The sequence below is a fragment of the Oncorhynchus clarkii genome, chromosome 6 (genome assembly GCF_045791955.1).
Source record: "Oncorhynchus clarkii lewisi isolate Uvic-CL-2024 chromosome 6, UVic_Ocla_1.0, whole genome shotgun sequence".
In the NCBI taxonomy this organism is placed as follows: domain Eukaryota; kingdom Metazoa; phylum Chordata; class Actinopteri; order Salmoniformes; family Salmonidae; genus Oncorhynchus; species Oncorhynchus clarkii.
Genome location: NC_092152.1, coordinates 40,183,122 through 40,196,532, shown reverse-complemented (window position 1 = coordinate 40,196,532; position 13,411 = coordinate 40,183,122). Strand labels below are relative to the sequence as shown.

The following is a 13,411-nucleotide window of genomic DNA, read 5'->3' as shown; positions in this document are numbered from 1 at the left end:
GTTCCTGGCACTGGATAGTCTAAAGGACCTTGTGTGGCAGATTCAACCTCTCACGGGCCAGGCTCAGAGGACCATAGTGTATGGGTGAGGGTGGAAAATCTCTGTTGACTTGGGTTAGGAGAACCCTGCATAAAGGCAATTGCCAGGGCTCATCATAAAGCAGGACAATGATCTCCGCTAACCCAATCTGAGGGATGATCCAAGACGGGGATTCCAGCTGGACAACCAGTTCCTTCCTACATTCAGTATGTCTGTCACATGAGTCACCCCTAGTGAGGGCACGACAATGCCTCTTCCCCCTCAGCAGGCTGAAAAGATTTGGCATGGGCCCTCAGATCCTCAAAGTTCTACAGCTGCACCATTGAGAGCATCTTGACTGGCTGCATCACCGCTTGGTATGGCAACTGCTTAGCATCTGACAGCAAGGCGCTAGAGAGGGTAGCTCCCTGCCATCCAGGATCTCTATACCAGGCGTTGTCAGCGGAAGGCTCTAAAAATGGTCAAAGACTACAGCCACCCAAGTCATAGACTGTTTTCTCTGCTGGGACCGAAAGGCTCCTGAACAGCTTCTACCCCCAAGCCATAAGACTGATGAAAAGTTCATCAAATAGGTATCCGGACTATTTGCATTGACCCCCTTTTTTTGCACTGACATTCTTATACTGGCTCTGCACATTCACAGGCCAACCCACACACTCACACATACACAACATTCACACACACTTTCACACTCTTCACATACAGTGGCTTGTGAAAGTATTCAACCCTTTGGCATTTTTCCTATTTTGTTGTCTTACAACCTGGAAATAAAATATATATTTTTTTGAGGTTTATATCATTTGATTTACACAGCATGCCTACCACTTTGAAGATGCAAAATTGTTTTGAAGTAACACAAAAAAACAAACTTGAGCGTGCATAATTATTCACCACCCCAAAGTCAATACTTTTAGAGCCACCTTGTTTAACAATAACAGCTGCAATTCTCTTGGGGTGTGTCTTTATAAGCTTGGCACATCTAGCCACTGGGAGTTTTGCCCATTCAAGGCAAAAACTGCTCCAGCTCTTTCAAGTTGGATGGATTCCGCTGGTGTACAGAAATATTTAAGTCATACCACAGATTCTCAATTGGATTGAGGTCTGGGCTTTGACAAGGCCATTCCAAATTCAAGACATTTAAATGTTTCCCCTTAAACCAATCAAGTGTTGCTTTAGCAGTATGCTTAAGGTCATTGTCCTGGTGGAAGGTGAACCTCCATCCCAGTCTCAAATCTCTGGAAGACTGAAACAGGTTTCCTTCAAGATTTTCCCAGTATTTTGCGCCATCATTCATTCAATTCTGACCAGTTTGATGCTGCCACCACCATGCTTCACTTTCTTACTTTTTAACTCTGCATTGTTGGGAAAGGGCTCATAAGTAAGCATTTTACGGTAAAGTCTACAGCTGTTTGATAGACAGTTAGTCTGTGTAAACGCAGAGAGCAAGTGCCACCCTGACGTTTGATGTATGCCACCACAGTCGTATTGTCTGTCCTGATGTGACAATTCCAAAGGCAAGGCAGAAAGTGTCTCGGAGAAAGGGACATTGTCAACAGTTTACTGCTTTTCCCTCCTGAACTGCACCCCAACCAGTGAGTGACTCGTCTGTCATTACCACCTTCCTTATTGACACTACTCCTAGGGGAGTGACAGAAACGAAGATCGAAGGGCTCATCCAGTAACGGAGAGCCAACAGACAATTTGAGGTCACAATTATCTTTTGATTGACTGTGGACAAGACCTAGGGCTGGACTGCGCGTGCGCGCCAGTCCTCTGGTGGTGTTGGAGCAAATCGTCCTTTCATTGTATTTTATTGAAAGCGGCAGAGTTAAAACACTGGAATAAGGAAGAGTGCTAGGTGGCGGCTGACAGTTTGTCTTCCTGCCTCGGCTACTTGAGAAAGAGTTGGGGAGAGCTGGTAAAGGGGACTCCCTCCATCTTCCTTGTGAGCGAACACATAGAAATTAGTCGCTGCACAAAGAGAAGGGTTCTAGGAGCACCCAAGAGGTAGCAGGGCAGGACACGGAGTGAACTGTTGGCTGCTCCTCTCTGCCACTGGGGCGTACTTGCATGATGCCTTCACTACATACGAGCTGCGTGGTAATGAGCGTCGTTGTACAAAATAGTCTTCAGAGATTGGATCGTCTCTAACCAATCAGAGTATCAAAGCCAATGCCGAATTTTGCACAATCGGTTTCTGGGACTAATCAGACAGTCTGAATGTGTCCGATTGTGTTTGCGTTCTAGAAGGTTCGGGGAGGGAGTCAAATCCAGACTCATTGCGGAAAAGAAGCAAACATTTGTGGGCGTAGTGTTTGGCAGGAGCAGTTTGCGTAGACAGGCAATGGGCGTACCCCTAGCTCAGGCGCCCTTTCGTTCCTGCTGGATCGCTGGTCACTCAGTTAGTACTGGCACTAGTAAACTGCCCCTCTATCTAATGTGAGGGGCTCCCCTCATTTGCCATTCGACCTGTCTGTCTCTACCTGAATTTACCCTTTTTTTGCACTAACTCTATGCACACACACTGGACTCTTCCCTCACACTCACACATATTTACTTTGACACCGCACACACACACCACACACACACACACACACACACACACACACACACACACACACACACACATCATACAACCCACACACATAACATGCACACACATACATACTGACGCCACACCCACACTTTCACACTCACTATATACACTGCTGCTGTTGTCTTATCTAACCTGTTGTCTAGTCACTTTAGCCCTACCCATATGTACCTTACATATCTACCTCAATTACCTCGTACCCCTGAACATCAAGTCAGTACGGGTACTCCCTGCATATAGCCATGTTATTTTAACTTTTTATTTATACTTGTTATTCACTTTGTATTTATTCCTTGTGTCACTATTTATATTTTTATAATATTTCTTATCTTTAACTCTGCATTGTTGGAAATGGACCTGTAAGTAGGCCTAAAGCATTTCAGTGTTAGTCTACACCTGTGGTCTACGAATCATAAAATTTGATTTGATGATGGTGGTGGAAAACACTGTCTCAGGCACCGCTCCAGAATCTCCCATAAGTGTTCAGTTGGGTTTAGATCTGGTGACTGAGATGGCCGTGGCAAATGGTTTCATGGTTTTCATGCTCATAAAACCATTCAGGGACCACTCGTACACTGTGGATGGGGGCATTGTAATCCTATGGGGCATAGCCATGGTAGCCAAAATAATGGCCTGCCCAGCATTTTTATACATGAACACCAAGCATGATGGAGATGTTAATTGCTTAATTAACTCAAGAACCACACCTGTGTGAACCTACTTTAAATGTACTTTATATCCCTCATTTACTCAAGTGTTTTCATTACTTTGTCAGTTACCTGTAGTTCTCTCTGACATAATTTTTACTTTGCTCGGCTCACGTTGATGATGTCAGAGCTGTAAACCAGAAATATGAAACAAAGGGAGTAGTCCGCATGGAACAAATTAGACTGACGGGTTCCTGTACGCAATGAACTCTGACCGGAGTGTGTGTGTGTGTGTGTGTGTGTGTGTGTGTGAGAGAGAGAGAGAAAGGGAGTGATACACTGACAGAATGTGTTGACAGAGGAGGAGAGAGAGAAAGGGGAGAGGATAAAGAAAGTTTATACAATACTTTTTATGACTTTATTCATACTTTTACAAGCCAACCTTGTCAAACAGAACGCAGTAACAAACCCAGACATTGTGCTCGCCAAGGGTTTCTACTTCACTTACTGGCACTCCAGTCTCCTTTTCACCTCATTTAACACCTGATTTACTTAACAAAAGGTGGTCCAGGTATGTCATGACATAGTATAATTGGGGGGGGGCTTTCCTCTTTTGTTCTCTATTGCTTGTCTATTGTACCTCAAGCGAGAGGGGAGGCCGATGACATCACAGATTCCCATCAGACTAACTCCTTGAATGCCCTACTCCTAGAAGTTTGCAGTTGTCTAAAAAACACTATTTTGCTCAACTTGTTTTTTTTACCATTTAGTGTGTGTACTTTACTGTATTTATACTTGGGGTATCGCTTTTCAACTGGGAAAGTTTCAACAACAATTGCTGGAGGACATCTTTAAACATTATACTATGATTATAAATCTGAACCTATTTGTTTATTATAGTGTCACATATTTCCACAAAAGCTTAGCACTATCACAAAGTGCCAGATGCATTCCATTCCAGGCAGTCTTGGAATGTTCATGTCAATGTTTCTCCTTCATTAAGCAGCAATGGTCGCCCGCCCTGGAAGTAACAGAATTATAAATCATGTGGAAGTAATGGGGTCATCTTTTATGCTCCCACTATGGCCCAGACAGCAGGAGAGGTTCAAAGACACTCACAGACAGACAGGAAGTGACTTATCAGCAAGCTTACGAATCCACTGCAGAGTTGATGGAATATTTAATCATGGGTAAGGGTAAGCAATCTTCCTGTCTACTGTAGTTAGCATTGACTGATACAGACTCCTAGCTAGGTTGTTATTGTAAAAGAGAATTGAATGTGATCCCAGAAAGAGACCGTTCTTTGGTTACACAGCTACCATGTAGTTACATTTAGTTTAAGTTCATGCTGTAATTGCATATACAGTGCCTTCAGAAAGTATTCATACCCCTTGACTTATTCCACATTTTGTGTTACAGCCTGAATTCAAAATGGATGAAATATTTTTTCTTCTTCACCCATCTACACACAATACCCATAGTGAAAACATGTATTTACACATTAAGCAAATTTATTGAAAATGAAATACAGAAATATTGTAACGGTTTTCTGTATGTGAAGGAGAGTCGGACCAAAATGCAGCGTGTGGTTTACGATCCATGTTTATTAATAATACGAAACACGAATCTCCAATACAATACTACAAAACAAAAACGTAACGAACGTAACGAAAACCTAAACAGCCTATCTGGTGAAAAACACATAGACAGGAACAATCACCCACAAACCCACAGTGAAACCCAGGCTACCTAAATATGGTTCCCAATCAGAGACAATGACGAACACCTGCCTCTGACTGAGAACCATATCAGGCTGAACATAGAAATAGACAAACAAGACATGAAACATAGAATACCCACTCAGATCACACCCTGACCAATCAAAACATAGAAAATACAAATTAAACTATGGTCAGGGCGTGACAAATATCTTGTTTATATAATTATTCACCACCCTTTGCTATGACCCTCCAAATTGAGCTCCGTTGCATCCGATTTCCTTTGATCATCCTGGGTCATCCTTGACAACTTGATTGGAGTCCAACCTGTGGCGAATTCAATTGTTTGGACATGATTCAGAAAGAAATGCACCTGTCTATATAAGGTCCCACAGTTGACAGTGCATTTCAGAGCAGAAGCTATACCATGAAGTCAAAGGGAACTGTCCGTAGATCTCTGAGATGAGGCATATATCTGGGGAAAGGGTATCAAACAGTTTCTAGAATGTTGAACGTTTTCAAGAGCACAGTGGTCTCCATCATTGGGAAATGAAAAACAATGTATGACTACGTATGTAAAGGAGATATTTCTGTATTTCATTTTCTATACATTTAGTAACATTTCTAAAAACATGTTTTTACTTTTTCATTAGGGGTATTGTGTGTAGATGGGAGAGAGAAATATATGTAATCCGTTTTGAATTCAGGCTGTAACTCAGTGTGGAATAAGTCTACGGGCGTGAATACTTTCTGAAGGCACTGTAGCTACACTGTAATTATACTTGTAATGTCTTTAATGTGTCTTTGTCAACCCTTTTGTGTGTAATGTCTTCCTGTCTGTGATAGTGCTGAGAGATTTAACACAAATGCTGGTTATTTTTTGTTTTTTCATCAACTAATTGACCAACGTCAGATCAGTTATTTGAATTATATTTGTTCGTTTTTTTTCCTGTGAGCTTTAACGCGCAGTTTCTCTAGAGATAAATAAGAAAGTCCGAACTGTGTGATGTAGTAGGGAGTTGTAGGCTCCAACAGGCCAATATTAGCAGAAAACCTGATAATTAACTACAATGACCATAATCCATACCTTCTACTTTTCCGGTCTGTGTGGGGCAGACACAGAGACGAAGAGAAGAGACAGAAAAAAATACAATATCGCTACCTAAAAATGTGATAGTTGGTATTCAGCAGTCAGCAGTTATTTTGAAGAACCACAAAATAGTGATGTTATCAGACAGCATTTTATCAGCAGCTCTATAGAGATGAGATTACGATTTGGAATGAAGTAGTGGTCATCAAATAAAACAAATGTAATATACACAACTGAAATATTTTACTAAAGTAATGTGAGTAAATTATGGTTAATAAGTGATAAGCAGTAATGGGCATCACTACCATTACAATATTCAAACCACGTAATGCATAGTGCATCTAATGTTTTTTTTTAAATAGTCGAACTGAAACCGAACCTCAAAAAAGCACTTATCGCTCAGCACTAGTCTGCGAGTCTCTTTGTCTGACTTGGTTATTGTTTTTAATGCTGTTTTTAATCTGTGAAGTGAATTCAAGGCCGCCCCTCAACCCAACATTTAGTTTGGGCTCTTTTCGCTGGAAGTACTTGCATGCTTGTAATGTTCTGAAATGTTCATCCCTGGTTCTGCTGTTTCTTAAGTCCTGTCAGCAAGTCTTATAGCACCGCCTGTATTCTTGGATGAGATTCTAAGACTGTCCGTTACTGCTAACAATTAACTGCACTGACATAGGTACTACTCGAGTTTGCCAAGCAGTTAAAATGCAGTTAAAAACACCACACACACACACACACACACACACACACACACACCTCTGTGGGAGCAGTCCTGAGCCTGTTTCTTCCTGTAGACTTTGTCCCTGTTTGTTTCAGTGGTGTGCACTGAAACATACAGAGTTTCATTTGCCCACAGACACTCGTGTTCATTGTGCTTTGATCAGTGTAGTAGTTTTCTCAATTACTTTTAAAGGGTGCGTTTCTGGTTCCTTTGTATTGTCCTAACCATAGAATTCGACATCTATTTATATGGTCCCTAGACATGTTTAGCTAAAACAATGTGGCAAATATGGTGCTCCAATTCTCTACAGGGGGAACAACTGTTATGCTAAATAAAAACACAATGCATTTGACTCCTGACAAGTGTGCATCGACTGAGTACAAACTCTGTTTAAATGATGCAGTACAGTTCAACAGCCCCAATTCAAATGCACCATCCTTTACTTCGTCCCAGATATGTGAATGCTGACCCAGAATGTATTTTCTCTACTAGGAAACAACAGGAAGGTTGTTAGTCTTGTTAACCCAATGTTTTCAAACCTGTGACGTTAAATTATCCTAGGAGGAGGTAATTGATTGGTCAGTAGCAGGGAAAGAGGTCACTGATTGGCCATGAAAGCAGAAGTGCAGTTCAGTCACTGACCAGAAGTCAGCATGTAATAGTGATGATTCCGTAGGGTCGAATCAGACAAGGGCGAGACTGAGAAAGAGGGAGAGATTAGGTAGGCGATTGAAGGGAAGAGACAGACAGAGCTAGAAACAGTTGGAGGAAGGAAGCGACTGAGAGGAAGAGAGACAGAGTAGGTTAGATTCAGAGAGGAGGAAGAAGGTGTATTGTGGTCAAGTACATATTGTGTTGAATTGAAAGACAGGGTGGAGGGCCACTATTTAGACATAACGTTGACCTGAGATTGACCCTTCACAAGAAATAACCTCTTCTCTCCTCTACATGTCTACTTGTTCATCGTTCATTGTTTTACCCATTGAATCATAAAGGGGTGTATTTTTGTTCTCTAAGACGTAACTAGGGAAGTGCTCTGGGTAAAAATGTCACAGTTGGCCTCTCGGGTGGTGCAGTGGTCTAGCTGTGCCACTAGAGATCCTGGTTCGAGTCCAGGCTCTGTCGCAGCCGCCCACGACCGGGAGACCCATGGGGCGGCGCACAATTGGCCCAGCGTTGTCTGGGTTAAGGGAGGGTTTGACCGGCAGGGATGTTCTTGTCTTTCGACTCCTGTAGCGGGCCAGGCGCAATGCACGCTGACACGGTCGCCAGGTGTTTCCTCTGACACATTGGTGTGGCTGTCTACCGGGTTAAGCAGGCGTTGTGTCAAGAAGCAGTGCGGCTTTGCTGGGTTGTGTTTCGGAGGACGCACGGCTCTCGACCTTCGCCTCTCTCCAGTTGTTCGTACAGCGATGGGACAAGACTAAATACCCGTATGGGAGTTGCAGCGATGGGACAAGACTAACTACCAATTGCATATTAAATTGGTGAGAAAAAATATGTATAAATAATAACCCCCCCAAATTAAAAATTAATAAATAAAGTAACAAAATAAAGTGTCCCAGTTACTGTTGCTAATACCCAATAGTCATTTTAGAATGTCAGGGTCAGGGTTAATAATTCAGTAATAGGTTTGACTTGTTGGAGTTATATCTCCATTATAGCCCATGGTTGGGGATGATGTGACCCAACCAGGAAAATCTCTGGGGCCTAGTTATGCTTCGGAGTTGTTCCTGAAAGGCTTCCCTCTGCAAGGGTTCCACTACATAGCTTTCACCTATCCAGTCAATGTCAGATCAGTGAGGTGGGAGGGGAGGAGGCATGGCCATTATGTAACCCAGGCCAGACAGAGGCCTGAGGAGAAGGTCTGTGGCAGCAGTCAGTGTGTGAGAGAGTTGGGGTTTGGTAAAGGGGAAGGGATGTGAAAGCTGCTAAAACATTCACACACACAGTGAGAGGCAAACACATGACGTCCTTGTTGGAGCATTCCTCGATTATTGCTTAAAGATGTAGCTTTCGCTCTCTCTCTCTCTCTCCATCTCTTTCTCTCCATCTCTCTCATTGTTAAGGCATCCTGAATGTGAGAAAGGGAAGGGGAAACCTATTGATCATTATCAACATTTCAGTATCAAACATGGCTAATCTTCTGATATTGATGAGTGTGTGTGCTGGGAATATATGCATGGTTATTCAGTATTATAGAATATGCTTTGGCCAAGCTCTGTGTTCCTATGGGAATCTGACTGGCCGGGATGTATTCTCTGTTACACACATACACCCACACTGTTCTGCTTCGGGATGGCCACATTCCCCGGAGCATGACACAGAGGAAGAATAGAAAACGGAGGAATAAAAAGAGAAAGAGAGAAGGGATTTAAAGAGAAGCTGAGACGTTATGTAAAAATGATACATATACACACTCAAGAGTTTGAGCTGAACTAATTTGTCAGTTGCAGAGCTCTCTTTCTCTCGCTCTCCTTTCTCACATACTGTTTCCGTGTGTGTTTGTGCCTCTCTGAAATGGCTTGTTCCTCTCATCCACTCATCCCTTATTTTCTCTCTCTCTAGGTGGAGGAGGGAAGCGGAAAGGGAGGAGTAAGAAATGGAAGGAGATCCTTCGCTTCCCCCACATCAGCCAGTGCACTGAGCTGGGCAACAGCATCGGTATATTACTGTTGGTGTGTGTTTTTAGTTTTACTATCCTAGTCGGGACCAGAAGTCCCCACAAGGATAGTAAAACAAACGGCTGTGTGTGGGTGCAAGTATTACATGTGTGTCACGCTGCTGCTGTGCTGTTAATGTATTGTAAGTGTTTGTAAACGTGCCTGGGTCTTTTCAAATGTGTGTGTTATTTCTACAGATAGGCCCAGATACTAGTTTGTGTGTGTTTCTGGCAGATCGGGACTACATGAGCCTGTGTGAGAAGCAGCCCATCGGCAGACTGCTGTTCCGCCTGTACTGTGAGACCAGACCTGAATTGCTGCGATGCATCCACCTACTGGACGCTATGGTAACACACACACACACACGCACACACTTCTAAATGCATCACTTGGATTAAACAGTCATCCAAACAGCACTAATCATGTTCAGTTGACTGAGAGATTACAATCAAATTGAGTAGTGATTATAATAGCGGCCTCCTCCCTTTACTCTGTCTAGACACAGTGTCCCAGATTACAGGTTTTAGATGTGAAAATGCCTCTAATCGTCAGAGAAGAAACACTCCGAATCAAATGCCAATAGTAACCAGAAGCCAATAGTAACCCCCGAACCGTCTCCCCCGTTAACTTGTGTCTAGACGGAATGCCTCGCACATGACACATTTAAGTATTTTGAGTAAAGCCCAAAATATCACCGTAGGCATGTGACTGGACAGAATGAGAGGATTGTTTCTGGTCAGACCCCCTCCCGTTTTCACCCCTTCCCACCAACCTAAAACACTCTGAGGGAAACTACCCTCGCCACATATGCGCACCAACAAGAATGGGTCAGCTGCAGATGCATTTTTTGGAGAAAGATCTGAGGGTAATTGAAGATTTTATGAGAGCGAACCTGTGAAAATAATGAAATTAGATATCTAGCTTCCATCACCCAAATACTCTTGTTGGGCCATTTGGAAAGTTGCTAAATTGATGGACGGGTAGGATCAATGTCCAAAGGAAAGTTTGTGTGTTGTATTTTTTGTGAGTGTGTCCATGTGCTTCAAATGTATAAACGAGGGTGTTAGTGAGGGAAAAGAGCACAGTAGCTAGCGAGAGAGAGAGAGAGGGAGAGATGTAACAGCAGAAGGAATGCGCCTGGGGGTCCCTGTGTTTCCTCTGACGTCAGTGCAGGAGGGAGGGGTGTATGTGTGATTGCTGCCGAATTTTGACTTGCTATTGTTGGCAAGATAGGGCATTGTAAGACACAAATGCACGCACACACACACACACACAGACACACACACACACACAGAATAAGCCACCCAATTGTTAGCCGAAGGGGTTAGCCGAAGGGAAATGGAGACGCCCCGTTGGCCTTTTGGCAGACTTTTTATTTATTTATCTATTTTTATTTAACCTTTATTTAACTAGGAAAGTCTTACACACACAGGCCAGAGAAACAGATCTAATGGCAGAAGTATGGCCTTTTCACCCAACGCCTTTCTTTCTCTGTCTGTCTGTGTCTCAGAGCAGAGTAGACCACTATAGTGGGCCACAGCCAGGGTCAGGAGAGAAACTCTAGGTGTGTGTGTCGGGGGGGATCTGGTGACGCTGGTCTGACACACTGTGACACTAAAGGACCTCAAGGAATCCTGCCGTGTTGACTGTGGTTGCCAGGCAACATAGGGTCACATATGGGGTCCCAGGCAGCGTGTGTGTCAGAGAGAGAGAGAGTGTCTGTTAATAACAGATTGTGGGTTAAAGAGGTGCTTGTGTGTTTCAGGTCAGGTGGGCTAGTGGAGAGAACATGGTTTGATCCTAGCAGAACTCAGCTAGGCGACACACGTCTGTACGCAAGGCGTGCGAGGGACAGACCTTCCTCAAAATAGTCCAAAAAAATCAACGATAAATCAAGGAATCTGTAATCAATTTCAACGTTTTTAGTCACGCAATTTTACATCTACCTAAAATGTTTGGAGCAGTGTTTCTCAAGTGAAGAAATTGCATGAAAGCTGGTAGTCTCTCGTTGCATGACAACAAACACTTCATCCACTTGTCACCCCAGCCTCAAAGTCAAAATTGGCTATATCGTAAAAATCTATGTTGTGTACTCGAACAGCCTAAAAAAAAACCAGACAAACACCAAAACTAACAAAAACATCACAAGCTTTCATCATAATATATGCGCAAACTGTTTTGACTGGGAAGCGTGCGACAGGCTAAATCAAATCAAATCAAATTCTATTGGTCACATACGCATATTTAGCAGGTGTTATTGCGGGTGTAGTGGAATGCTAATTGGGATAGAGAGGTGAGAGAATGATCAGGGAGTGAAGGATTAACAGGCTATGCCACGACCCCTGGCAATGCTGTACCGCTCCGTGCACTCTCACTCCTGGCTGATAAATACTGTAGCTGCTAAGGATATAGATAATGACTGATCATTTCAACTCAAGGCAATCCACACTATGCTGGTCTAGTCGCATGCTGCATGTTTCCACAACACTGGTAGCCACACAATAATGTCATTCAAAACATGATCTCGTCCATACATTGCCCCTGATAATGGAAAAGTATTGTATTGTATGTCCAGTCGCACCTGGGTCGAAATAGTATGCCTTTTCTTTCAAATACTAGATTTGCATACCCAGGATGCCAGTTGGATTGCGGTTTGCACTTTTGGGACTATTCCATTGGTTGAATTATGCGGGGCAAATATATTACGATAGTGCATTAAGCAAATCTTATTCGGCGCTATTGTTATATTATGATGTACTGTAAGTGTATAATGACGCCCTGTTCTTTAGGATGACTATGAGCTGGCGCCTGATGAGAAACGGAAAAGCAGAGGAGGTGAAATTATTGGGAAGTTCCTCACTAAACAGGTGAGTGAAGTCTTTGTGGGAGGATTGATGAGTGTCGATGGGTGAAACAACTGTTAGAGCAATATAACATGTTTGTTCGTCAAATTGTATTTGTCACATGCTTCGTCAGCAACAGGTGTAGACTAACAGTGAAATTATTATTTACATGCCTTTCCCAATACAGAGAGAACCTTTAAAAAGTAATAGAAACATAATAACACAAGGAATAAATCCACAATGAGTAACGATAACTTGGCTATATGCACGGGGTACCAGTACCGAGTCGCTGTGAAGGGGTACGAGGTAATTGAGGTAGATACAGTGGGGCAAAAAAAGTATTTAGTCAGCCACCAATTGTGCAAGTTCTCCCACTTAAAAAGATGAGAGAGGCCTGTAATTTTCATCAACTATGACAGACAAAATTAGAACGTGGTCAGTGGTCTTGTATGTCTTTCATTTCCTTAATAGTTGCTCCCACAGTTGATTTCTTCAAACCAAGCTGCTTACCTATTGCAGATTCAGTCTACCCAGCCTGGTACAGGTCTACAATTTTGTTTCTGGTGTCCTTTGACAGCTCTTTGGTCTTGGCCATAGTGGAGTTTGGAGTGTGACTGTTTGAGGTTGTGGACAGGTGTCTTTTATACTGATAACAAGTTCAAACAGGTGCCATTAATACAGGTAACAAGTGGAGGACAGAGGAGCCTCTTAATGAAGAAGTTACAGGTCTGTAAGAGCCAGAAATCTTGCTTGTTTGTAGGTGACCAAATACTTATTTTCCACCATAATTTGCAAATAAATTCATTAAAAATCTTACAATATGATTTTCTAGATTTTTTTTTCTCATCTTGTCTGTCATAGTTGAAGTGTACCTATGATGAAAATTACAGGCCTCTCTCATCTTTTTAAGTGGGAGAACTTGCACAATTGGTGGCTGACTAAATACTTTTTTTGCTCCACTGTATGTGTCAGAGCAAGGCCCTAGATATTGTCAAAGACTCCAGCCACCCTAGTCATAGACTGTTCTCTCTGCTACCGCACGGCAAGCAGTACCGGAGTGCCAAGTCTAGGTCCAAGAGGCTTCTAAACAGCTTCTACCC

The 13,411-nt window shown here is 42.9% G+C and overlaps 1 protein-coding gene across 1 annotated transcript in view; it reads left to right on the top strand.

The window, feature by feature from the left end:
• Positions 1 to 13,411, top strand: part of LOC139411140 (G protein-coupled receptor kinase 5-like) — a 66,948-nt gene that overhangs the window by 43,420 nt on the left and 10,117 nt on the right. Inside the window, exons 2-4 of the mRNA XM_071157016.1 lie at positions 9,374 to 9,469; positions 9,703 to 9,815; positions 12,258 to 12,335. Coding sequence (XP_071013117.1) covers positions 9,374 to 9,469; positions 9,703 to 9,815; positions 12,258 to 12,335 — 287 coding nt within the window. The remainder of the gene's footprint in view (positions 1 to 9,373; positions 9,470 to 9,702; positions 9,816 to 12,257; positions 12,336 to 13,411) is intronic.